Consider the following 26216-nt stretch of genomic DNA (forward strand, 5'->3'; position numbering starts at 1 on the left):
CCAGAAAAGTTAGTGTACACAGTCTACTTCAGTATCTTTTTTTTTTGTCTATTTAATGAAGCGTTTGTACCGTGCCATGACAGTTTGATTAATTACAGTTTTGTATCTTACAAGGCAATGACTTCCAAATGGTTTCATTCTTGAAAACAACAGATTAAAAGTCAAGTGTTTAAGAATTTTGAGGTGACTGATGTTAACAATAAGACTGCCATTTCATCTATTCAAGACATTCATGAGAGAAACTCTCAGGTAGATTACATAGATTTACTTTATTTCAAACTGTTAAGCCTTTAATAGTGTTTATTAGAAATGAGCTTGTGTTACATTGTGTACTTGGTGTTGAAAATTTAGTGTTATAAAGTCAGCAACAGATGAAGCTAGCAGTCATCCTTCACAACAACAGTTTGGAGCAATTCTGTTAATCCCTTCGGATGAGACAAAAAATTGGTCCTATTGGAGAAACCAAAGTGAAATGGACAAAACCAAAGAGTTACATTGGGATGGCAGCACTTCATCAAAAAAAAAACTAACAAATAAAAAGAAAACATTTTACAGGAGCTGGCAAACAACAATAAGTGCCTGAGCTATTGTAGCGATGGAATGTCCATACAGAGTCCGGGATGCAGAGGCTCTTGGGGAACAACTTAACCCAAACCTTGTAAATGTTGATCTGCCATCACACTCAAAAAATTCCAACATTAGACCAATGACTTACAAGACCACACCCAAATACAACAGCAAAAGCATTTGATATAAGGTAGTCATACATAAGGTATAGGGTTAGGAGTAGCTGGGCCAAGGGGGGTGGTGCAGTTCACAAGGTCAGGGGCTGAGGTGGTTACTAATGCAATTTGGGATCAACTAAAATAAAAAAAATAACAGTGTCTAGTTAAATTCATTCTCAAAGCTGAGATAAGATGGTGTAGTAAGTTATTGGAAAAGTATGATATTGACCTAAAAGATATGCATGCACGTTTTCCATCCTGGAGGACATGCTGTATACAAGGAAGACCATGAGAGCTCAGCAAGGGCACAAAGCACTTGAGAGGCAACAATCTATCTTAAGCTGGTTCATTAGCAGTGCCTAAGGAAAAATTGGACAATGTAGTGACTTCATATAGTGGCGAATTTATACAAATCCAAAGTTGTCCAATCTGTAAAAATTCTTCATTTTAAGTTTACGGTATGTACAAGTAGTGTTTTTTTTTTAATAAAATCAACATGCTTGATTTACTGTGGCACAATAAAGAGGTCAAAACATGGAAAAAAATAAAGAACAAAGACCATTAAACAAAAGAAAAACCTCTCTATAAAAAATTAACAGATTTGGAGAGAGACAACAATGTATCCAACTTTTCCTGGTAGTGTTGTCAAGCTGACAAAAGGGGATGGGAGTAAGGATGAGGGTTGGGGGGGTGCTGTGGTGTATTAAAGTGAGCTGCTGTGTGGATGGATGGGAAGGGGCTGCTTTAGTATCCAACTTTCCTCAGGTACTCAGCCATGTCAAATGCTTTCTTGTTGAGCGCTCCTCCGTGGATACCTTCCTTTCCCATGACTAAAACCAATACTGGAGTACATAAGGAAAGAAAAAGACGACAAATGAACAAAACTGAAAAGAAAAAAGTCTTTCCACCCGATGACACGGGGACATATTAGGATATCATCACCATTCTTCCCTCGATTGCTATTAAATTTTTTCAAGACTTTAACTGCTTGAAGGAGAAAGCTTAACAGCAAACTTCTTTCTGTCCCTCAAGTGAAACTAAACAAGCTTAAATTACATTAGAACCCTGAATCCCTCAAGTATTTTGCCATTGAGTATGCCTTCTTATTCAATCCACCTCCATGGACCCCTTCTTTTCCCATTACAAGAACCAAGACTGAAAGAGAAGAAATAGAAAAAGGGGAAAGTTGAGATGTGTGGTGGTTAGGAAAAAAGGAGCAATCATGAAACATAGGAGAAAGAGTTATATAGTTGCACTTAGAAGTGTTTGCATGCACATGCCTTTCACCATTAAGAAAAACCAAGTAGGGGAAAGTGAATCAGAGTATTTGACTAGGTAGTCTGAAGCTTGTTGCTTGAGCGGCGTAATGTCATATTTTAGTGTACAGGAAAGAGGAAATAGGAATTTGGAGCCTTCCACCCCACCTACTCACACACCCTCAATACCTATGAAATATGCTATGGACACTTTGCCATGCAGCCTGAGAGATTGAATACAATGTAAAAAAAAAAACTTTATGACTTTACATTTACTTGCATATATTCTTGACTAGGAGATCTTTAAATGAAGAAAACTTATTCTAGCTGTGATATCATTACAAATTATTGCCCAGTTGATTCAAGTTGCAACCTGACAGTTAAGCATAATCTTCACTAGAGATAATAGGGTGTGGTGGGGTGTTTCTGTAACCAAACAATTGGCAGCATCGCTTATTTTCTTTTAGTGAAGGGAAATCTTGGTTTAAGGAAATGGTTAGAAAAAGAAAATCCCACATGCACAGCACTGAAAGCTTTTCGGTATTCTTACAGAGAAAGGAGTGACGGGGAAAGACTGCACTGGCTTAAAACTATACCTTTCCCGTCTGTTTATCCCTCTATTCAGAAAGAGGACCACAAAGGTAGACTGTATGAGTGGGCACATCTTAGAATACAAAACAATTTTCATCCAATTTAGTTGGGGGAAATTTGAAGAATAAGAATCCCATTACTCTCTTCTAATACTTCATTGCATTTTCTGACATGCAAGCACGTATACAAAAGCGAAACGCAAATATTCAAAAGATACTTTTCCAACGGTTTGCGCTGAAATATCTGTAGTAATGAAATTTGACTGATCATACCGGTTTGGCTGTAGTTATTCGCAAATACATGCCGTTTACCTTTGCCAGCTTTGCCTATGGAAACATTGTACGTCGGCTCTCCATTATGACTCTTTGTCCTGATGTCCATTGTCCAGTCCCCTTCCATGTGAAGGCTGTCTCTGATCACAGAACACTTCTTTTTCCCTAGAGTCATCCCACTGGTAAAGAAGCCCTCCCGGTCTTTGCCAATGATGACATCGATTTCATCAGGCTGAAAAAGTATGAAAAATTATTTCAACCAATAAGGTTTGACCGCATTAAGACAGCAGTGTGCAACAATATGTGACTTATGAAAATGCTACCTAGGAACCACACAGATATTCTCATTAAACTTTTTATCATGGGACATTTCGTTTTTATCTATACTTTTATGACTAGCATAAGCAGAGCTTATCTAGTTACGTTGTGCTGTATTTTAAATAAATATATTTAAAAAAATGTTTTATTCTTCCAATACTGCCACTATTATATTTTAAGCTCAAAACGTTTTGAAGTCCTAATAGTAAGATGGGGAAAATATTGAGTATTCAGAGCCGACAGGACGCCATCTTTGTGTTCCCGTAGGGAAAAACTTGAAGCACAGGCGCCACTGTCTGAACTTCATCTCATGGCCTAATACTGCCTGGAGCTTATCTCAAGACAGATCAGACCGAGTCAGACCTTTTTCGGGATTCGTCAACTGTACATGACGATCTCCTCCAAGCATAACAATACATTCAATGCAACAATGCAAATGCATGGCAGAATTCGATATCGCTGAATAATGCAGAAGGAAATGTGTGATTTAATCAGAGCAAGAACTATGAAATTCCTATTAAATTCCTATAAATCGAAAGGTGTAACTTACGCGTTACTTGTATTCGACTGTGAAGGTTTGCCTTTTACCAGATTGGTTAAATAGGAATAATGTGGTTCATTGTGATACGAATATTTAAGTGTAAAGGCCGTGGCCACAGCCCTGTGCTTTAGTCTGGGCCTCAATCCATTCAACAGGAACGCTTACTTTTCCTCGTTCGTAGCATGAAATAATTGTATTTTTTTGTTAATCAACTTCGTTGCAGGTTTACGAAAAATAATAACGTTGAAACAAATGTCATGTGTCATTGTAATATACGTTGTAGCACGATTTAAACGGTTAGCTCGCGCTAGACACGAGACCGGCTACCCGTGCACGCGTGCTAAACCTGACTAGCTTGCTAACACCCCAATCTGTCCACTCGCCTCCACACAAAAATAACCCGCCACATAAAAGCACAACGAAGAGCTAACGATATAACCACCGCGAATTAAGATATTCTTACCGTTATACCGCTAAAAGTACCACCCTCTGAAGATGCCCAAACGTATTTGGCGTCCGTGTAGCCAACAATGGCGGAATCCTGGCAGCTGCCATCGGCCATCAGGTTATCCACGTAGCTTTGCCAAGACATTTTTCTGTTATTTGAAAGGTTATATAGAAGGTACTACACCCACTCGAGTGGATTTAACGCTACAAGTGCTAAATATCTAGCGAGTGTTGTGGGGATGGAGGGTTCTGGCGTCTCTTGTGCTGTCCGGTTCGTGGGCTTGTATGAAATCTCAGCTCGGGCAGGAAAGAAAGCCGACGAACTGAGACAGCGCCTGGGTGTAGTCGCGTGCTATATCATTCCGCAGGCAACTCACAACCTCCACTGCACTGCATGCGTTTCTTATGCGGCGGTGGGAGAAAATAGATCCTTTTTTACTGCCACAATCTTGTTCCATCTCAACTGTTGCAGCTTAACAGTTTTGTTATTCTTGTTTTAGAGGTTCTTCAATTAGTTTTATGTTAGTGCTGGACATAACTAATATGTGGGTAGAGAACATTTATTCAGCCCTAAAATGTATAGCACCCAATTCAATTCAAATGAAAGTGATAATATTTGGATCTGAAATTCAAGTCCAGATGTCTTTAAATATGTGAGGCAACATATTAAATCTTTATCTATATTATCAGATATATATGCCATTTATGTCATTAACGGCAATGTTTCACGTTTAGATTAATATTGCTTTTTTTCATAAAAATTAATATGATTAACAAGATGCCTGGTATAGTGGCTGTGGCTTTTTTACCTTTAATAAAAACTTTTACTGTGCAATTTAATGAATGCAACTCTAATTGTTTTTTTCATTAATATATTATTAAATAATAATGTAGGCTTAAATATTACATAAAATAATAATACCAATGTGTAATTGTACAGATAATTCTATAACATAATTGCTTGTTAGGATATATATGCTTTCCTTTGCAATTATGCAATACAAAGATCCCTTATAACAGGTGGTTGTATGTGGTGAACATATATGAAGTTAAGCAAATCATGTTTTGACTGCCATGGCTTTATCTGGTTACTTTGGCAACCTGTGGTGTGTCACTGCTACCCCTGTGATTCATCACTGTCCATTGTGTGTTTTATTGATATTAGGAGTCATGTGGCAAACGATGACACAACAAAACCATGACATAGTAAGATTTACAGTTCATTCACACAGTCACACCCATGGTTTCATTATCTCAACTCATTACTTTGACAAAGCACTGGAACCCTATACTAATCATTTGACCATGTCACTCCTTTAAATCAAACAAATAAATTAAGATAGGCCTAAGTTTGTTGCACATAAGAGTTAAACAAGTCATCTGTACTCATCCTACGGGATCTATCTGCTGCCTTTGACACCGTTAACCATCACATCCACCTGTCAACCCTCAAGACTACTGGTTTATCTGGAATGGTGCTACAATGGTTCAAGTCTTACCTCTCGGGTAGGTAAATTAGAGTATACTGGAGAGGTGAGGTCACTTAGTCCCAACATCTCAACACAGGGTTGCCTCAGGGTTCAGTGCTTAGACCGTTGCTCTTTTCCGTATACATGACATCCCTAGGTTCACAACAACCTTTCCATTCAATTAGGCTCATCAACCAGCACACCGTTTTTTCCCTGTAGATTCATCCTCTACAAGATTAAGAAAATTAGACCTTTCCTGTCCGAGGATGCCACCCAAGTCCTAGTCCAGGCTCTTGTCCTGTCCAGACTGGACTTTTGAAATGCGTTACTGGCTGGACTTCCAGCTTGCACAACCAAACCTCTTCAGATGATCCAGAATGCAGCGGCAAGAGAAGTCTTCAATGAACCGAAGAGAGCACTCGTCACTCCTCTCTTCATTAAGTTACATTGGCTCCCTAAAGTCGCTTGCATCAAATTCAAAGCTCTGCTCTTGGCATATAAGACCACCACTGGTTCTGCACCCCCATATCTTCACTCGCTATACAGACTTATGTACCCACCAGATCTCTACACTCTGCAAATGAACAACATCTTGTAGTGCCATCCCAATAAGGGACTTACATTCTCTGGATCTGTTCCACATTTGTAGAATGTTCTTCAAAAAAACACTTCACTTCTGTCAGAACGTACCTGACAGATTAGTTCTGACTTCTTTCGCTTTTTATCTCTTTCTATCCTTTATAAAAAAAAACGTTTCCTTTGTATAAACTGTGGTAGGCTATATGAGACCAGTTTTACTGCACTGATGCTTTTTGTCGTCCTTATGTTGTTCCATTTGTTTCCATTGTTTACTTGATTTGTAAGTCGCTTTGCAGAAAAGCGTCTGCTAAATGACTAAATATAAAAGTGGTGAAACAAGACATATATAAAACACATCAAATTGATTATGCATTATTTTCTGTGTAACATCCAGTTTCATAAATATTTGAAAGAATGCTTTAAACATTGAAATGCAAGAATTTTTAAATAGCAAAATGTTGCACTTCCTGCTTCTCATAAGAGATCTTATGGTCGCCAATTTACGGTCCTGTATTTTCATAGGCACTTGACATATAAAAACCGAAAATAATATATTTGAATATTTTGGAGTGAAATCACAAAATCCTTGTTACGAGTGCAATTGCCCCCCCTATTGGTCATGCGTCATATTCTGCCACTACCGCTTCTGCACTACATGTACATACAAGGTAAAATGCGGCAACAAGTGACATTCTACCAACGTTGCCTTTGCATCAGAAAACACATAAAATCCAACATGCCAAATTCATTAGCTTCTTTCTCTTTTTTTACACACACACACACAAAACTGCAACTACTGGTCCTAATCTCACTCAATTATTATCATTAAAGAGAAAAATCAATTAACAATATATCTAAGATAGAATATCAAGATACTAAGTTACCACTGCAAAATAACCCCGTATTGATGTCGTTTCACACAATGTGGCAATATAAGAAAGTACAGCAATTCTGATATTAAATGATTGATTGCATTTCGTTGTCTATTTTGATACATTTGTATCGCTTTATGTTTTCAGCTGAAACGTGTCAAAGATGCTATACGTCAATACACTTTTTTGGATATAAACAAATGTCTCCAATCAGCCTACATAAAGTAGTAGCATGCACTTTCCCTTGACATTTTTAAAATAAAAAGAATTGTGATTTTAAAATACGTTTACCCTATATGGATTGTGTACACTGCAGTTTGGTATGTTGATGCATTTTACTTAGATTAAAACAAACGCATGTTTTGTAGTCTTTTGACTCTTGAATCAAGCAAGGTTGAACCAACTTACGCCGCTACACTAGTCTTCAGCGTATTCACGATCCATTTACGCGCCAAGCCTGTTGCGCTCATTTCCCAGCATGCATCGCGAATTGTTATAGCCATCTTGTCGGGAGGTGAAATTTTTACATTTTCTTTTTCCGTTTGCCAGTTAGTTAGCCCATGAACGTTCATTCCTGATCGTATTTAAACAGTTTGTCAGTAACGTGCACCAGCTCTTTAAACGCCGAGTGTGTTGACACGATAGACAGCGTCCTTAAGCGCTTTACAGGATGTGTTTCATACTTATTTGTAGGGAGAGAAGTGAGAGGCAGCAGGGGGAGTGAACCTCAATCTACGACAGCGGCCTTAATCACACCGCACCGACTGTCTGTCTGTGCCTCGACGGGGTCCGTTGACCATAACACGAGGATACGGTAATAATCGGGACGTCGTGTTTTCGCACAGCTCGTGGAGGTTTGCTTTCGGTCGCCGTTGACGCCTCGAAAATGCAACAGGAGAGAAGAGGAAGACGGATGACGTGCGCTCTTTGGGCAAAACTGTGAAATTTGGGTCCGGTGCCGCACTAATCTGCTGTTTTGTGATATAAACAGATAGTTCACCGCGTCTTTAAGGAGTCTTGGGGTCATTAAAGGCTTTTAGCCATGTCTAAGATGCCGGCGAAAAAGAAGAGTTGCTTTCAGATCACGAGTGTGACTCAGGCTCAAGTCGGGGCTAACAGCGCGACCGACGACACCGAGAGCCTGGACGACCCGGATGAGTCGCATACAGAGGATGTGTCCTCCGAAATATTTGACATGTCCAGGACTGACTATGAGCCCGAGGTGTGTGACAGGAGCTCTTCTGAGGAGACCTTGAACAATGTGTGCGAAACGGAGGTGCAGTTGCCCGCTGTCGCCCCGCTTAACGGGGGGTTGGGTGTGCGTAACGCGCTTTCAGTGGGTCATCAGGGCGCAGGAGGCGCTCAGGCTATCGGTGTTCAACAGTCTGGCACGTCTCAGCCACCACAAGTCACAAATTCATCAAGCTCGACGACTATAGCCAGCTGCACTTCACGCTTCAGAGTCATTAAACTTGACCATGGCTCCGGAGAGCCCTTCAGGAGAGGTCGGTGGACCTGCACGGAGTATTACGAGAAAGACCAGGAGGGCTCTGTGACGAGCAGGACTGTGGAAAGTATGAGGCATGCCAATGTGACAGAGCTGGGAGCTGATAGAGACAGCGGATTGGGAGCTACGGTTGGCTCTATAATGGCTCAGGTGGGAGTGTCTGGCCAGGGTCCTGATGCAAGTTATGAAGGGTCACCTTTTACCAGTCCACTGTATTCTCTTGAAGCACACAGCTTCAGCATTGCCTCGCAGCAGATAACAGCGTCAGGGTCTCCAGAATCCTTCAATAAGTCGATGCCAGCATCTGTTCAACAGCAGGTGCAGGGCGGCTCTCATGTGGCTGTCCCTCAGAGTGTTCAGCAGCCTGTTCACAATGGCTCTCAAATTCAGAATTCTCCCAGCATGCCTCCACCTCAAGCACAGTCGCTGCTTTATCAATCCCAAAAGCAGCTGCCTATGTCGCAACACTTACAAACCCAGCCTGGTTTGATTTCAGTCAATCAGCCTGACTATGGGCAGCAGCAAACTGGGTCCAGCCTTTCCGTCGGACACATCGTCAATCAGGGGCCGTCGCCCGTCCAGACCCCAGCCACAGGAGGAATGCAGGTTCTGGGTTTAGAAATGTCAGGCGTCCTGTTGCCGAACCAGTCGCTGTCATCTGTGCCAAACCTATTACAGCATCCTGGCATGGGGCTGTTGAGCAGCATTGCACCCATGCCACCAGGGACTTCTGTTCAGCAGCAACAATACCCAGCCCCGGGAGTAATACATGGTTTGCCTGTGGCTCCGCAAAGTAACCACAGCATGCCCACAATACCAGTGACGATTAGCAGCATGCCAGCTCCTGCAGGGCCAACGTTACCTAACCTGCTATCCCAGATTCCTCGCAATGGGACAGCAATGGGCATGAGCACCCAAGGGATGCCCAGCAGCAGCTTCGGTCAGGCAGGTGAGAGCCGGAGGCTATCTGACGCTTCTGCACAGATTCCTGCTGTTCAATATAAAGACGTGATGAAGCGCTCAATCACAGAAAGCCTGCAGCTGCCCAATCCAGCTGTAAGTCTTTTTGGAATATCCATTCCCATTGATGGGGATGATGACAGGTGAGGTGACATTGATATTAATTGTGAATGATTTTGTTGTGATTTGCCTAAACTTGTGCAAGGTTCCCACGGTCACGAAGTACCAGATAATTTAGTAATAGTTGTTATAATTAGAAGAAAGTATAGTAAACTTTTTTGCATTTTACACAAACATTAAATTCAATACATTAAAACATGTGATAGACATTTTAATTCAAAAGTTGAGGGTACCCTGCTTCTCTTTTTGTCTTTAGTTGTATTACTTCCCCAATGATTCTTGGCTTATTGTTTATTATTATGTTGGGAAAAGTGTTATCACACTTTTATTTTAAATCATGTTATGAAAAGCATTTTTTCACATAGTGATACTCTCTAGTAGTACTTTGGCCTTGTAAATTTTCGTACTGTGTTGTTTGCATTCGTGTACTCCACAAATCTCAGCTATGCATGCTGGCTGGGGATCATGTCTTGTGAACACAATGATGCACGTGTTGTATGTTTGGTTGTTCTCATAAGGCCAAAAAGAAATCTTCTATGCTAATATGTGTTGCGATAATACTTTAATATTTTGTTTACATTTGACCAATTCTTTTAGTTGTTATATGACATTTCGTTAAGAGATTGAATGTTTCTAACATTTCAGAGGAAGTTGTTGTAATGTACATTGTTTATTAATATTTTGAGTAGTGTGTACTAGTTTGGCGTTCTTTGAAAACCTAAAACGCTGTTCTTGTTTGCTTCCGGTTGGCACGAGCGCAGCAGATTAACAGTAACTATAAAACACTTTCTCAATTGAAAAGCGACAGTGCATATCTGGTGACACAGTTTCAGTTGAGAAGTGTCGTTGCATGGCTTCCTCTTCGATGCTCAACTTTCAGTTCCAGCGTTGCAAGTTGTGCATGATACATGAATTGGTTGGTATGCCCAAGAGGAAATGGTGAACTGTCAAGTGCTTGTGATGATTCTGTGGCTTTTATTTATGTACACTGCACCTCTTGAAGTATAGGCTGAGTAGGCAGCAGTCGTAAAACTCAAGGGATGGATGTCAGCACGTTACTTCTTACATGCCGCAGAGCCTGGGGTATAGATGCTTGTCACATAACTGGTGACACCTTTGTAGTTTATAGGAAGGGGATGTTTTTGATAGCAGAGGCCTATCACACAGTTAACAGTTGACCTTCTTCTGTGTTTCACTTCAGAAGATAAGGTTTAAAGTTCAAAACATTTCTTTTTAAATGACCAAGACGACCACTTCCCATTTATAAGTCTTAAACACATGGTTTAATCATTGGGTTACCTTCTTTATTTATAAGAGCACAAGCGTCTTTGGCCATCTGACAGGGAGTTGTTCAGATAGCGTTGAGCGATTTTCTTGAGTCAGTATTCCGGTTACTTTTCTGTAACTTGAGATTTTTTTGAGGTTGTGGATGGATGCCATGCATCTTCCTTTATGGACTACTTGCATGTGGCCTTGTGACGTACTTCCGACTTGAAATCGTATGGCTCAGTAGGTTCCAGTTATATGCATTTACAATGGGCCGTTGCTCCCATTGGAAACCTAAATGGTTAAAAACAAGATTTTTACGTACATACATTATCGGCCACATAAGAAGAAATATTCTTAAAAATAACTAGGTACATAATCTTCAAAAGATCTGAGAAAGTAATGGCGGGTGAACGTGAACGATAGCGTTTTACTACTTCTCCTCGCATACAGCTCTGTTGCAGACATTTAACCACCGACCACAAATCACAGAAGGCTGAAGGAGACTAAAAGGGAATCCATAGCAGCACTGTTTGGATTAACTAACTACAAACTTCAAATACTGCCAGGTGTTCATTCGTGAGAGAGCACAGACCTGACGAACACACGCAACACGTTTTATTAAATGTTTGGTTCACTATGTTGTGTTGTTTTTTATTGAAAAATTAGTAAATGCTATTTATTTGTCAATAGCTATAGGCCTATGTAAAAACTGTAGCTATAACGTTCAAGGATAAATGCTACAAAATTTGGCACAGTTAATGTATTTATTTGGCATTAAATCTGCTCTATCTGCTCATTGCTGTTATAAAATACTCGTATTTTTTAAATACTTTTCAATGAGAATGAACGTCTGATTAATTTAAAACACATAAAAATAAATGTATGGTGTTTTTTTATTGTCGTAAAATGTATGAAATATAATCTTTGAATGAGACTAACCGTTTAGGAAAGCGATGGACCGCTGCAGGGTGCATACAACGGCCTTTTTATTCAGGAGATAAGTATACGTTTATAAAATATGTTAGAACTTCTGCTAATTTAAGATCTGTCATAAAACCCACATTAAAGCATATTAACATAACAAACAGGATTCATTGTTTTTAATTAACCGCCCCAAAAATATAAATAATCTACCATGATTTGATCTCTGCATGTAGATACGCTTAACACTGTTAGCGGAAGTGAATGAACCACATCGGGGAGAAAGCGGAAGACTTCATGCAAGTAGTCCATTCCGGCACAAGCTCTGTAAAAGTTTTTTTTTAATTGTTCACCTAGCAGTCTATGTTGCTTACCTACGTTTTGTTGCTTAACGCAGATTTTACCACATTTTGTTATACTTTATATTGTAGTATTATTACAGTCTAGTGTGTTTATCTGATAGCATTTAAGCTTTTGGTTTAAGCCTGGTCTAATACAGTGATTTCATTTAAATCAGATGGAATTATTCATCAATTTAATTATTCAAAATAGGTATTCATCAGGCTGTAATGTAGGCCAGTAAATGCTTTAAAGTGATAGTTCAACTTAACACAAAAAGGACAATTCTGTCATCATTTACCATTTATCACTTGTTATTTTAAGCCTTCATGACTTGCTTTCTTTCCCAGAACACAAAAGAAGATATTTTGAAGAAAGTTAATCGAACAGCGCTGGCCCCATTTAACAACATTCTTCAAAATATCTTCTTTTGTAAATGAGTAAATTATGACGGAGTTTAAATTTTTGAGTGGACTATCATTTGAATAATTGAATTGAATATTTTAATTTGATAAGTTAATTTTTGTAATATTTCACTTTGCATTGAAGAGAATCGTTTTATTACATTATGTCCAATACATAAACGCTTCTTTTTTGCTAATTTTGTATGAAATAATGCATCAACAGCCTCTGTCAGACGACCAGTTGTGTAATACAAGTTTGATGTGATCATAAGCTTAAAATGAATTAATAAGCTTGACTTCCAGTGACATAGCATACTGAGATAAGAGCTCAGCTTTCAGTGCTAGCTTAGTTTTGTTTGTTGATCAAAATAATAGTGTGACCTACTCTGCTAGTCTTATGTAAGCACCAGTCATTTGTCAGGTGTCAGATACGTTGATTCATTTTTTCAGCTTTGCCTCAATCTCTCAACACCTGTGCGAGTGAGCATGTACCTTCTCACCTAATTTAACAATCTAAAACCTCGCAGAGTCGCAGTGCTGTCATACCTGAAAGCTTCTCTGTATTCTGTAAGTGTCTTCTTCCTTTTCAAGTTGTTCTCACAGACCCCTTGCCAGGTAATAACGCTCTCTTCAGCTGACAGAGAAGTACACAAGCTGTCACTCTTCAGAACAACCTTTTAAGACACCTCCTCTGGGTGAAGTTTAGTCTTACACTACGGTGTAGTCTTTCATGATAGAGGCTTGTGCTATCATGAAACTCAGTTTCTTCTGAAATAAAGGTATTTTCTTTTCTGTTTTGCCGTCATAAGGGGTGGCCTTATTAGCTATTTTACGAACTGGGTATGATGTAATACTCCAGGGCTTCTGTATGAATTAAGGCATTTAAAGTAATACATCTAATTTATAAAACAAACCATCTACTATAGTTTCCTGTTGCACTGCAAACTGTACAGAGTGTCTTAAAGCAAAAAGTTCACCCCCAAAAAAAGAAAATTCTATTATCCTTTACTCACCATCTTGTCATTTTAAACCTGTATGATTCATTTAAAGGACTGCTGAACAATGGTGGTACTCATTCACTACTATTGCATGGGCACAAAAAACAGTACAAGTCAGTGGTTGCCTGCGCTGTTCTGTTAAATACATTCTTCAAATATCTTTTGTGTTCTGCATAAGAAAGTCATGCAGGGTTGAAATGTCAAGAGAGTGAATGAGTAAATGATGACAGAATTTTCATTTTTGGGATACTATCCCTTTAATTACTGGTGTTGGTCAGCATTCAAATTTGTATTGCTATTTTGTGATCTGATTATTCCACAAACTTGCTTTTTTTTTTACCTAATAGTGATGCAAATCACAAGTTAGTCTGTTAATATGTGATATTTGTGGATGTTTGTGCTCACTTCTAATTTGCACGCGTATCTGTAGAAGGGGTGGGAAGTCTAGTGTGACTGGCCTACTTTGCGTAAACACATGCTTTTGAACTGTCTTGGAAATTTCTTGCGTGTGTTGTTGATGTCATTGTGGCTCACACTGCCATTCAACACCTTATCTTTCTTTCTATTCAAACTCACAATGTGTGTTTGGATGGCAAACCTTATTTGCTCTGATTTACTTCATAGTTATAAGCGGAGTTATAGAGCTCACTAAAGTACACTTGGCTGTATTTTACAGCACAGACAACATGTTTGGTTGAAACCCACTGTTGTTGACTTGTTATGGTTACTCCAGCTTGGTTACCTTTTTTGAGAGATGTTATGAAATGAAAGCGCTCGTATTAAGCACGGGGGACAGCGATTGCATTTCTCATTGGTTTTCCGCAGTTTAATCCCCTAGCCAGCATAAATTGCTCCTAGGTAACATTAACCATAGATTTGGTATCGGAAGAAAATGAACCAGATGTTTATTGTATCCAGATATAATCTAGCATCTCTTGAGGTTACATACATAGTCAGGAAGAATAGAGTCCTTTGGAAGAGTGTGGTTGAGGTCTCTGCCCCCACCAGAGCCGCCAGTGTTCCTGAGATTCTAGGATTCTAGGAAAAGCTGTTTGCTCAGAGTACAGATATTCACACATGCATTAAATCTACTCCTGCCCCTCCCATTCCTATATAGAGGGCTTATGAAAGGAGGGTCTAACATCTGTAAGCCCTTCTATCCAGCATACAGTAGTACATTCTGTACTTTTCCTTGAGGTACAGACCCCAGAGGTAGATGAAGTAAACATGGAGATAATGATCTGGGTGACCTTGCTGAAATTCGACTGCAACAACCTTAAGGCAATTTTTGACTGGTACTAAACAAATATTATAATGACATCATAACTGTATTGTTATGGGAGAATTGGCCAATAAGGGACTCCATGTTCGAAAAAACTTTCTGAAACCTGTACAAACCCTGGCGGAGTAAGTCGAGCATAGAAATACTACGTCATACATTCAACTCGTTTTTGGACAGGTTGACCATGTTAAGCTTGAGAAGCCAGCACGTTTAATAGTGTTACCTCATCTTAAAAGGACTCATACACAACTATTACAAAAGGTGAAAACATTCATTGATGACTTAGGGAGTGTTCATATATGCCATATCTGGTTCGATTGTTCTGTTAGTGTGGTTTATTTGTTTTAGTGTGAACGCTGCCAACCAAACCATGGTGCACACTAAACAAGCGAACTCTGGCTCGGTTCGATTGAAATATGAACGCAACACGGACCCAAGGCATCGAACCGAACCAAAAACAGAAAGTGATAACAATATACAACCTCGAAAATCAAGTGATTTGGTAATATAAAAGGAGTGTTTATTAGATATGTGCTTGTGCATGTAACGGAGGAATTACTGGCGACATTTTGAATGCTCTTCATTCAAAAGGTCTTCGAGAGTTACCAGATTGGTAAAAGTACCCTCAATAGCATTAGAACCTTCAGTTTCGCTCTTAAAATGCCAGTCTGAACGCTAAGCTAACCAGGACTTAATTATTTATTTTATTTTTCGGGTCGGACCAAAATATCGAAAAAGATCCGAACTATAAATATGAATGCACTCAAAAAGTCCTGAACTAGAATTATGCACTCGAAGGCAACAGACTACATAAAGATATAACATTTGTTTTATAGATGTTATTTATTATCATGTTATTTATTACAGCTTAGCAATGCTCTTTAGATGCTAACTACTATTTAAATAGGTTTCCCAGAAGACAAGAAATAACAATTTACATTGAATCATCATATGTAGGTCTATATGAACATACCAACTTTTTCCTTCTATTTGTCCTGTGATTTCCCAAAAAATTTCTGACCTGTTCTATTTCTCTTCACTAAATGGGGTATAGGAATCCCTCCACAGCTTTCTTCCAAGCTTTCCAGTCTGGCAGTAGGCTGAAGGATTCAAAGATGACCTGTGATAGGTATAGTACTGGGACGGACCCTGGCGTGAACGCAAATTACTTTTGAAGTGTGACGCATGTGCCAAGCATGCCTTTAAATGCTTACTTGGTGCTCTCCTGCACGCTTATAACAGCATAACATAAGTGTAAATATAATAACAGCAACTTGCTTATATGTAAAGTAATGACAAAGGTGATGATAAATGCTGCTGACAGATCAAAAAATATATAAAAATATAAACTATTTGTCCTAAGAATGGTGCATTTTAAATTCCTTGCTTGTGTTCACTAACAACCAAAAACGAAAACGCCGGTTTTGAACTACAATAATATTCTTATATTCTTAATATTCTTATCAGTAACCACTTTTGTGACACTTTGATGTGCTTTGATTCTTGATACTAATCTTACTTTCTGACTTTGATGACTCAGCATCTTTTTTCTGAAAGGCAAGAATAGAATTACATGAAACAAACGATCGTTTATATGGCTGGACTGGGCAGCAAACGAGCCTTTAAATACCTCTGCTTGAAGTTATCTTCTGTCATCCCTGCGGTTTTTCTATGTTGCAAGACCGGATATAATTTGTCAGTCGAACAAGTTCCCCAACATGTTTCTTTAGGCCAAGATTCTGCTCGAAATAGTCTTTGGTCAGTCTGTGATGTAAGAGGAGGGATGAATGTTTATTTTGCTGTTTGTGTTCTCTGTGAAAGGCCTGCACGTAGCGTTTGAATGTGTGTGAATTACTCAAGCACGCAGTTTTTAGTGACGCGATTGTTTTCCCTAAATTTAAATTACGGTTTAATCCGCCCGCTGCGGAAGAAATATGAAATCGATGACGTTTGGCTCCCCCACACGCCACTGTAATCTGCTCCTCTCTATTGTTAGACCTTTTTTGATGGTTTGTCGTTGAGGGCTGGAGTGGTTCGCGCGCCGCAGTGCACATCCGCACGCGCGTCACTCACGCTGCAGATAATTTTGACGTGAGTTACGTTCTGTTGGATGATTGAAGTGAACGGCGGAATACGCGTTGCTGTGCTTCGCTGTTTGCGAGAGTTTAAAAAGCGATAACGGGAGTGCTGAGACATAAAAACAGGCAAGATTATGTTGTTTCTAAAAGTACAGCTTTCTTTAACTGAATCACACGCAGGTGATGAATGTATTTGAACGAATGTTTAATGTGCTTTTTTTCCATTTGCAGTGCCTCTGGAGGGAGTATGGTCGCCATTGACAACAAAATAGAGCAAGCGATGGTGAGTTTATGCCTTGGCCATTTATAACAGGGATACATTTCATAATCAATCAGAACGTTGGGCTGGGAAACACTGTAATAAAATGTTGTGTAATACATTTATATATTAATTCATTTGTTGCTATGTTTGATTGAAATATGATTTACGTTACGCAGGATTTAGTAAAAAGCCATCTGATGTACGCTGTGCGGGAGGAGGTGGAGGTGTTGAGGGAGCAGATAAAGGAGCTCTATGAGAGAAACTCTGTTCTGGAGCGAGAAAACGCTGTGCTCAAATCTCTGGCCAACAACGAGCAGCTCTCCCAGCTCACCGTCCAGTCAAGCTCCAACCCCATCAACACTCCCTCCCAGATCGGGCCAAACCCGGCCCAGCCACCACCTCCCCTAAGCCAACCTCAGCCTTACCTTCAGCTGGATGTCAACCAGACCATGGACTCCCTTCCAAGGCAACCGCAGCCCAACGTTACCTCTGCTTGAAGCACATCCTCGCTCTTCCTCAGCAGAGAGAAATAAAGCCTCGGCAAATATGTTATCATAACAACAGCAGAAACTCTTTCTTGCTACAACCTGCGGTGTGCTTTGAAAAAGCGTGCATGCTGTCAGCCTTCCTCGCGTCGGGACTGATGACGAGAGTTGGCGTTTTCTGCTCGGGTACAATGCAAACATGCCTGTGGGCCAAGGTCTTGATTTGAGTCCCCATGGCCCCATCTCCCTGGACAAGGTGGAGGATTTGGGGAGAACAAGACTGACCCAAAACGACAGAGTTATTTTTTTAATAAAGAGAATCCAGTCATGAAAGAGGTGTATTTTTTAACATTGCAGTTTTCATGTAAGAAACGAGAGTCTATTTTCAGAGCCACCAAACGTCACAACATGATTTTGATTCACCAGTCAAGTTAAATTGTACCGTTTGTTATTTATTATAGGGCTGCTATTCTCAGAGAGGAACAATGTCACAGAAGTTGGTGGGGTAGAGAGGAACCTATTCATTAAGTCAATCTGACAATAATTGGTCATAAAACTGAGCGGCAGTCTACAAATCAATGCAAGAAAAAAACAACAAAGTAGCAGTGGTTGAAGTTCAAACACTAAAAGCAAAGTTTCTCAGCAGATAAAGAATGTGAAGGGGTTGAGACCTGGTGTGAATGTACATTTTGTATAGTATAAAGAATATAAAGAGCATAACAAGTTTGTACAGGTTTATGGGAAAAGATCTAAACTGAATCCTCAATGATCTACCCTGATGAAGAAAACTTCACTTCTGTTGCTAGTATGTTGGGAAAAAAGTCAGTTGCCATATTCTCCTACCCCCTACCTAGATGTCTTATTTTTTGGGGTCGGGAATGGGATAAAAAACTGTGAAATTGTTCAACCTACTTTGTAACCAAAGATGCAAAGCTGTGTAATTCATTTTTTGTTATGCACTCTTATGTACTTGCTTTTTTAAATGTTCTCCACAACAAAACTTTTTGTTGCTTTTAGGCATGTTCTGCATGATCTGTCATCTGTAAATGTCAAACCACTTTCTTACCTCATTTGTATTTGGCACTCATATTGTAAGTAGTCTGTGAACAGTGTCATTGGGGGGCTGGAGATATGGAGATGGTGGTGAGGAGAAAAACAAACTAGTGTTAGATGCACTAGCCACAGAAAATGAAGTGAGCCATGTTTTGTTCATATAAATGGTGTTTGAATCTCATATGCCAATAGTTTTGTTACATTGCAAATTTTAATGTATTTAAATAAATGCAATATTCAAATTACAGATCTGGTGAATATATGTTCATTTAGTTTAGAAACATTAAACCATCTGTAATTATATAACTATTATATATCATTTTTTCTTTTCACGGTTAGTGTCACAAGTACCACTTTAGGCAGTGACTTTCACACGGAGAAAAGACACATCCACCTGGAGATGTGGGCTACTGTTAAAGGGATAGTTCACCCTAAAACAAGAACTCTGTCATCATACCTACCTTTGAGTTTTTCGAAATCTGTTTAAATTTCTTTGTTCTCATGAACACAAAGATAGATATTTTGAAGAACGATTGTAACCAAACAGTTCTTGGCCACCACTGACTAGCATAGTAGGAACATTGGGTCTCATTCACGAAGCATGCGTAGGCACAAATTTGCTCCTGAAACCTGCGTACGAACGTTTTCATGAACAAATGATTCACAAAAACTTCTGTACTAAAATTGATTCTAAATATAAGAGAAAAGATAGGAACAGTTCAAACAGTCTCTTTCCTTTCTCTCTCCAAGACAAAATGTATCCTTCATCTTAGGATAATAGTTCTATACTTTAAATTTTGTATATTTATATTACTTGAGAGTAATTCATGACAGTTTGGTTGAACTATGCCTTTAATACAATTTATTTGTATGTATTTAATTATTTGAATGTATATATTCTGGAAAATGTTTTAGCTATTATTTAAATCTGTGTGATAATCCATCATGACAACAGATTTGTAGTAATTCTTTGTGAGGCTCATTAAAAAACAAAGTAAAAATGAATTATTTGAATACGAATATCAACTTAATTCTTTGCTATGTTGAATCTGTTGATTTTACTTTCGACTGTGCCATTTCATTTCTACTTAACTAAATATGCTTAAATTCAAGGCAGTACAACAAAACTCTTGTCTACAATTACAGTACAGTACTAACAGGGTGAACATCTATTTGTTTTTAGAAATATGATCAAACGTAGTGTCAAATTAAACAATGTTGGTGTACATATTAAGTAACATTTTAATAATTTAAGTATTGCATTTTTTTAGTGTACTTCTATTTTTAACAAGAATCTGTTTGGGATCAACATTTCGAAAACAAAAACCCCATTTGGTGCATAACATTGTATTTAATTGAAACATTATAAAACATATTTAAAACGGTCTTTTCGCTCTACAAAAATGCAATCTGCTTATACAAGGGTGTTAGGGAAAAAAAAGACTTTACAAAAACTTTGAAGGTCATTGTAAGCTGCAATAATACAATGCATATAAAACAAGACTGTCAAATAAAGGGCCATTTAGATGAAGGCACAATATTAACAAATTTACATACAACAGTTTAACTTGCTTTGTGAAGAACGAACAGCAGGCATTTAAAAAAAGGGAACCACTTCCCCAACTCTTCCAGAAAACCAGCACATCCGATTTCTGATAAAGTCTCTTTAATACATTTAAATGAGTCATGAACAGTGCAAGTTCAGCTCTGGTCCTTGTTTGTCTGCTTCATTCTGTAGCATTGGTGCGAGAACAGAAATAGAAGGACATGTGACCAACGTCTCAGAGTTCAGATCTAGGCCACAGTGACGAATCGACCTCCTTTGCTGCTATGATGTGCTGCTGTCACGCGCTGGTCCTTCAGAATGCGGAACCGCTCGTTGAGGGTCATTCCGGTCTCATAAAGGAAAATAGAATAACAATCACAATCACATTTACCAGAATTGGCCTGTCACCTCATTTGTTTGAGGTTTTCTGCTACAGTGCTAGAACAAAAAGCTTTTGATAGCAAAACTCAGACTCAAATAAAACCTTTTTAAAGAAACTGTGGCAATCCAGTTCAATACAACTTGAGCTCTATTAACATCAAGTGAGGTATGTGGTTGACTGCCACAGACAATTTCATCTTGTTCAACTGTTGGATGTCTATTTTGGGTGACTTTAACCCTTTATTATAATTCTTTAACCCCTACATTCCTTTAAATACGTTTCTCTATCAATGTGAAAAACTAAAAATGCCATTAGAAGCTTTGCTTTAAGCGCATACCCTGAATAGCCTCATGCATTTTACAAACATAAGTCAACAGTCTGGCAATATCTCTTAACGGTGTGACCAACAAAAAATCCTGACATTTAGTTGATTTAGCACTTCTGGGTAGTAAAAGGGACTTTAAGATGACAGCAGTATGTTTCTCAACTAGAGGGCAGAGAGTCGGCCTACCTGTTTTCCAACACTGTTGATGTCAAACTGCAGGGCGACACCTTTAGGCAGTTTCCTCTCTGACTCTTCTTTAGATTGAGGTGACAAGCGTGTTGATGTTAAGGGGCGCAGAGACCAAGACTGAGCATGCCTGCAAATGAGAATAAAACCTGCAATATGTTCTGTGTGCCAAAAGATCTCCCAGCATAAACGTCATGTTGGAAAAAGTCCCAAAGGCAAAACCTGTCAAACTAAAATTACCAGATTAAAACAAACGGGTGTGGTTTTGAAACAAGCCAGTCTTATTTACATTTATTCATTTAGCAGATGCTTTTATCCAAAGCAACCTACAAATGAGAAATGTGAGAAGACCGTCATAGTACCCTGACGAGTTTCAAAAGGCATGAACCCAGAAGCTAGAGCCACAAACAAGAAGCAAAGAGCGTGATTTTTCCCTTTTCAGCCGATTCTGGAAGGCGCCTTCTGAACAAATCTAAATATGTAACCATTAGGGAGACCTTTACATTTTGATTGACACAATTTTTAGAGAGGTGCTCAGATTGATCGGTCGCCGAACAATCGGCCGATAATCACTTTGGGAAGTATGATCAGGGGTCTCGAAAAGGCCGATCCAGTAAAGCCGATCAGATGACGCAAAATTGATAAGACATTTATTTTACGCACTTTTAAAATGTCTTTACCGGTCTGTCAATTCTAAAAGGTGTGTGAAATAGACAATGCATTATCAACCTGAAACGTGTTTACTATGCGAATTCTACGAAGCGGGAAGCACCCAAAACATTTTTACAGACAAAACTTTAGACATTTGAGGGTTAGTCACGTAAAGGAGTGCGAATAGTTTTCAAAGTTAGCCTCGCGCAGAGTGAGGGCGCAGTTCAGCAGCTCGAGCGACACTCAGCTTCAAAACGATCGCGTCAAACGAAAATTCATTTTTTCTACCAGTGATGGAAAAATCTGAAGGCAATCTGTCATTTTGACGGACTACAATAAAGGCGATTTGTAATTCCCCTATTTATTTGCCATTAGAATGTGATCGTGAATGGACTGAACGTGAGCGGAAGGAGGTAGACTCTCGCAAAGGGACGTGTGTTTCCTATTCATTAGCTTACTCTCAAATGCCTGCTCAGTTTTGCTAAACTCGCATGTGGTCAACAGAGACTCAAGGTGCATTAGCATCCATCACTCCCCGCATCCCGTGCACGCATACACACACATGCGTGCTGTGGTGCCGTCTTTACAGAGTTTTTACCTCATAAAATAGCGTCTTTTTGGATAAATAATAGCTTTCAGTGAGTGGAAAATTTCTCTCTCTGCGTTTTCTCTGTTCAGTGAAGCAGCACATATGTGAACCAAACCACAGCTTTCTTGCGAGTACAAAACACCTTTTACAGGCACCTGTCATTGTTACTGAATGGACATATGAACATAAACATTTGCTTGTAATTAGATCATTATTTTATGTCCGACAACAGAAACATTGAATAATAAATGAAAAGTCTAAGTCTAGCGCAACCTCTCCTCGGCTGTCAGTAACAGACATTTTTAAAAGCATCAACCCTACTGCAAGGACAGTAAGAATCCTAAAGAAATATCATATGATATAAAAAAATTAATAAATTTGCTTTAATCACGACCCCTTTATATTGAAAACAAAGGGTTTGTAGGACTCATGTCACAGGCTGCTATGTTTTATGAAAATATGTGGTAACACTTTCCTTGAAGCATGTATGTTTAATGCATTATAAAAGTAGTTTTAAAGAATTGTAATGCACATTTTAATGCATTGTGATGTCTTATAGATCATTGTTATTACAATTAATACATTATAACACCAAGCAATTCATTGTTACACTATACATTTTAAATTGGTTATAATTCTTTACAACTACATATATTACAACACACATTATGAATATTAATAATGCATTTTACCCTTTGATAGCTCTTTATAATGCATTATAAATACATGCTTCAAGGAAAGTGTTACCAAATATGTTACTTACTAATATTCATTTGTTCATTCAAGAGACTTTCTCTTCTGGTACTGAGAAAGCTTCAAATAGCTCCTGTAATCAGTGATCGGTATCGGCCGATTCAGCTTTCAGTGATCAAGGATTGGCTCCAAAAATCCTGTTAGGAGCACCCCTAATTTTTAGAGACTATCAATTGCAACTGAGAAAGGCTAATGTATTATTACCCAAAAAGAGAATGATCTAAAAGACACACAGAAAACCTGCACTGTAATCATGCATCTGTGTTTAACATAAGTAAACCTACTCAGGTTCTGTTTGAGCTGAGGGGTTGTCTATCGACACAGTGAGGATGCCAGAGTTGTTTGTAGGAGTGCGCCACCTGTTGGAAAGGGGTGAGGGCAGTCCAAAGTAAGTCTAGAAGAGTAACAATGTACATGTAAAAAGTACATTTCGAAGAATAGTTTCTTAATGTGATGTACTTACGACTGAGTTATATGTGTGGGTGGGCCTGACTTTGTCTTTTGAACCTGTGCATGAACCTATGAAAATAGAGTGATATTTACATCTTGGCTTTGAATAAATCAACTTCCATTACTATTCTATTTAGACTGTAGTACTGTTACCTGACCTGAGCTTTGATTGTGCCTTAGAATGATACTCAAGCTACAAATTTAGTAAATATAAGGAAGATTGAGAATATGAAAAGCAATTATTTTCTGTCCTTTACTGATAATATCATGCTTTTTTAAACAATTAAAAAAGATCTAGCTACACACACACGCTGTAAAGTGGCATGCCCCATGACCATATGAATCTGTTGAAAAAAGGTCAATGTTGCAGTTCAAAGCATTAAATCAAGGATAAATCAAGGTGATTGACTTTCTACCTTAAGTCCTCTTCTGAAAAGAAAGGTGGCCTGGCGGGCATCTCTCCGAGTTTGCGGAGCAGAGGGAGCATTCCTAAAAGAAAGATGAGCAAAGAGAAAATACTTTTTAAAAAACTAATCTTTTAATACAAGTAACATAATTTAACCTATACCTTTTTCATGTGGCTTTAACCTTTACTTTCATAGCATTTTTCACAATTTAAATTGGTGAAAAACAGCTTTAAAGTAAATATAAACAGGTTTTTAAAAAGAATTGTCTTCATCTCAAGGTTTTTGGTAACATCACAGGGCAATGTTGTAAAGCAGTAATTTTCCCACAGGCTTTGCCTGGTATAACAACAATACCTGTGGATTCGTTGGTTTAGGCAAAGTTAGAATAAGCACGGATTACAAAGCAACAAAGATTTATTCAATAAAATCCTCATTTCTATCAACACTACTCCTGCCTCCCTTTCCCCAATATATCCGCATCTTGGCTTTATTTCAAGCCATACCATTTTCTCTGAAGCCGAAAGGGTCTGTGGGAAACGAAGCCCTGGAGTTTCTGGGAATCCATCTGCCTATTCGATCTCCTTTGGAGCTGCATCTGTCGCTGCTGCATGTCACGCCGTTGGACAAATGGCTGAGATCTCTGTAAAATGTGTAAAAAGTTGCACCTCGATTTAATCGCACACGGATGACCACAAAAGCCCCTTTCATGACCAGACAATGCCACCATCCCCCAAACACGATTCCCAATACAACTCAGGATTTCATACCTTGTTCAAAGCTGATCTGTTGGCACCCAGCCGGTTCAGCATTGTCCGGTTAGGAGCAGGTCGATTGAGTGGACTGATACCTTTAAGCAGAGCAGCATTCTTCCTCGCTGCCAAGCCAGTGATGACCCCTTGGCCACGACGTTTGGCCACAGTGGGCAGAAGTTTACGGTTTTGAGCGAAGCGTTTATTCACAACACCTCCAACTGGAACATCATTAATGTTTTTTAATGAGGTGAAATGTAACAGCACATGGACGTTGTAATGAATGACGTAACACTAAAAATTACTACATACTGACCTCTTTTCAACGGAAAACCAGCTCTTGCCCCATTTGTCTTCCCCTGGGTAAGGCCGACTTTCAAAGGGGGCCTGAGCTTTGTCTTCTGGGTCTGCATTTGTTTCTGCTTCTTATTGAGCATGATAATATCATCTGTAAAATGAAATTGCAACAAATTAAAGAATAAAAATATCTATGACTTCACTTTAAAAACTACCGAATGTTTCATTAAACGGCAAGAAAACTACTACAACAAGGATGTTGGTAACAATTATGATTTAAATAAACATGAATAACATTTAAAAACGTATCAGGTTAACATCTTCGTGCTAGTTCATTGCATCAGTGATAATTAGAAAGTTAATCACAATTAAACCACTAAACGCCATTATATGTCGATGTCGTGTGTTGTTAAACAATATCTAACGTCTGTTGCGATGCTTAAATCTGATAAATAACATGCAAGATAACGGAATGCTATTCAGCTAAACACATTCGACCAATTTTATCTGTGGCCTAACCTAAAGACATGTCCACTTTATCCACTGCCTCTGCACTCGCAACACCCCCTGACTCAAAACTAGATTTGCTCATTATACAATCCGGTCTATGTTAGATAAAGATGGAAACGATGGTGATCCAAAGCGAATCCAGCTGAATAAACTGTGCTCCGCACTCTTGGCAGATTTCATTAAACCAGCAATGTTCTGCGCATGCGCGGATCTACGCGCGCCTCGCTAGGACTTTTAGGAAATGTTTTATTAAACATTTTATTTAAATCCCACACATTATCGACCCTTCGACTAGACAGATATCTCCGGAAAATGTGTTTTGATAAATCTCATGCGTTAACAACACCCTGTAAAAATAAAACATTGCAAGTTAATTAAACGTTCCTGACTGTCAATCATTTTTGCTGACATGTGATTTGGTGACATGTTTTGGAAGGCGGGAATTTAGAGTGGGGGCGTGTTTTTGATGAACATCTAGCGGAGGTTAGCAAAAGGCTAAAATCTCTTATCGTACCTTTGTCTGTTTAATATTGTTCACACTGTTTGGTTTCAGATCATATGTAAGCCGATGCATTATATGATAATAACAGTTTCAAGAAAAAATGCCTCGTCGGGTAACAGCA

The 26216-nt window shown here is 38.9% G+C and overlaps 3 protein-coding genes across 5 annotated transcripts; 1 reads left to right on the forward strand and 2 right to left on the reverse strand.

Moving 5' to 3' along the window:
- Nucleotides 1–250: 250 nt before the first annotated feature.
- Nucleotides 251–4500, reverse strand: pfn2a (profilin 2a). Of its 2 annotated transcripts, none has more exons than XM_056742951.1 (3): nucleotides 4167–4492; nucleotides 2884–3076; nucleotides 251–1567 (listed from the first exon to the last, which is right to left on the reverse strand). In XM_056742951.1, exons 1-3 carry the CDS (start codon nucleotides 4293–4295, stop codon nucleotides 1470–1472), a joined length of 420 nt encoding a protein of 139 aa, XP_056598929.1. In that variant the 5' UTR covers nucleotides 4296–4492; the 3' UTR covers nucleotides 251–1469. The 2 variants fall into 2 exon arrangements, with proteins under 2 accessions (XP_056598929.1, XP_056598930.1); XM_056742952.1 differs by lacking the exon at nucleotides 251–1567 and adding an exon at nucleotides 1575–1880 and having other exon boundaries at nucleotides 4167–4500.
- Nucleotides 4501–7560: 3060 nt separating this feature from the next.
- On the forward strand, nucleotides 7561–18993 carry LOC130417050 (TSC22 domain family protein 2-like). Of its 2 annotated transcripts, XM_056742367.1 has the most exons (4): nucleotides 7561–9680; nucleotides 15925–15999; nucleotides 17180–17231; nucleotides 17387–18993. In XM_056742367.1, exons 1-4 carry the CDS (start codon nucleotides 8113–8115, stop codon nucleotides 17705–17707), a joined length of 2016 nt encoding a protein of 671 aa, XP_056598345.1. In that variant the 5' UTR covers nucleotides 7561–8112; the 3' UTR covers nucleotides 17708–18993. The 2 variants fall into 2 exon arrangements, with proteins under 2 accessions (XP_056598345.1, XP_056598346.1); XM_056742368.1 differs by lacking the exon at nucleotides 15925–15999.
- A 1075-nt stretch (nucleotides 18994–20068) lies between these two features.
- LOC130417085 (UAP56-interacting factor-like) lies at nucleotides 20069–25860 on the reverse strand. Its single transcript, XM_056742392.1, has 9 exons — nucleotides 25603–25860; nucleotides 25103–25234; nucleotides 24805–25007; nucleotides 24541–24677; nucleotides 24047–24119; nucleotides 23644–23699; nucleotides 23465–23539; nucleotides 21188–21317; nucleotides 20069–20644 (listed from the first exon to the last, which is right to left on the reverse strand). The coding sequence occupies exons 1-9, from the start codon at nucleotides 25673–25675 to the stop codon at nucleotides 20543–20545; spliced, it is 981 nt and encodes a 326-aa protein (XP_056598370.1). The 5' UTR covers nucleotides 25676–25860; the 3' UTR covers nucleotides 20069–20542.
- Nucleotides 25861–26216: the final 356 nt, after the last annotated feature.

This window comes from Triplophysa dalaica, chromosome 3 (assembly GCF_015846415.1).
Source record: "Triplophysa dalaica isolate WHDGS20190420 chromosome 3, ASM1584641v1, whole genome shotgun sequence".
In the NCBI taxonomy this organism is placed as follows: Eukaryota; Metazoa; Chordata; class Actinopteri; order Cypriniformes; family Nemacheilidae; genus Triplophysa; species Triplophysa dalaica.

What these genes read in the sequence shown, in the direction of transcription:
- pfn2a (XM_056742951.1), bottom strand. Translation starts at nt 4,295, where the DNA reads ATGTCTTGGCAAAGCTACGTGGATAACCTGATGGCCGATGGCAGCTGC. An exon ending in GTACTTTTAGCGGTATAACG is followed by an intron (nt 3,077 to 4,166) that starts GTAAGAATATCT and finishes ATACTTTTTCAG; the next exon opens with CCTGATGAAATCGATGTCAT. An exon ending in CATAGGCAAAGCTGGCAAAG is followed by an intron (nt 1,568 to 2,883) that starts GTAAACGGCATG and finishes TATGTACTCCAG; the next exon opens with TATTGGTTTTAGTCATGGGA.
- LOC130417050 (XM_056742367.1), top strand. Translation starts at nt 8,113, where the DNA reads ATGTCTAAGATGCCGGCGAAAAAGAAGAGTTGCTTTCAGATCACGAGT. An exon ending in ATTGATGGGGATGATGACAG is followed by an intron (nt 9,681 to 15,924) that starts GTGAGGTGACAT and finishes AATGGGGTATAG; the next exon opens with GAATCCCTCCACAGCTTTCT. An exon ending in TCAAAGATGACCTGTGATAG is followed by an intron (nt 16,000 to 17,179) that starts GTATAGTACTGG and finishes TTCCATTTGCAG; the next exon opens with TGCCTCTGGAGGGAGTATGG.
- LOC130417085 (XM_056742392.1), bottom strand. Translation starts at nt 25,675, where the DNA reads ATGAGCAAATCTAGTTTTGAGTCAGGGGGTGTTGCGAGTGCAGAGGCA. An exon ending in TTTCGGCTTCAGAGAAAATG is followed by an intron (nt 24,120 to 24,540) that starts GTATGGCTTGAA and finishes TCTTTCTTTTAG; the next exon opens with GAATGCTCCCTCTGCTCCGC. An exon ending in CCCACACATATAACTCAGTC is followed by an intron (nt 23,540 to 23,643) that starts GTAAGTACATCA and finishes CCTTTCCAACAG; the next exon opens with GTGGCGCACTCCTACAAACA.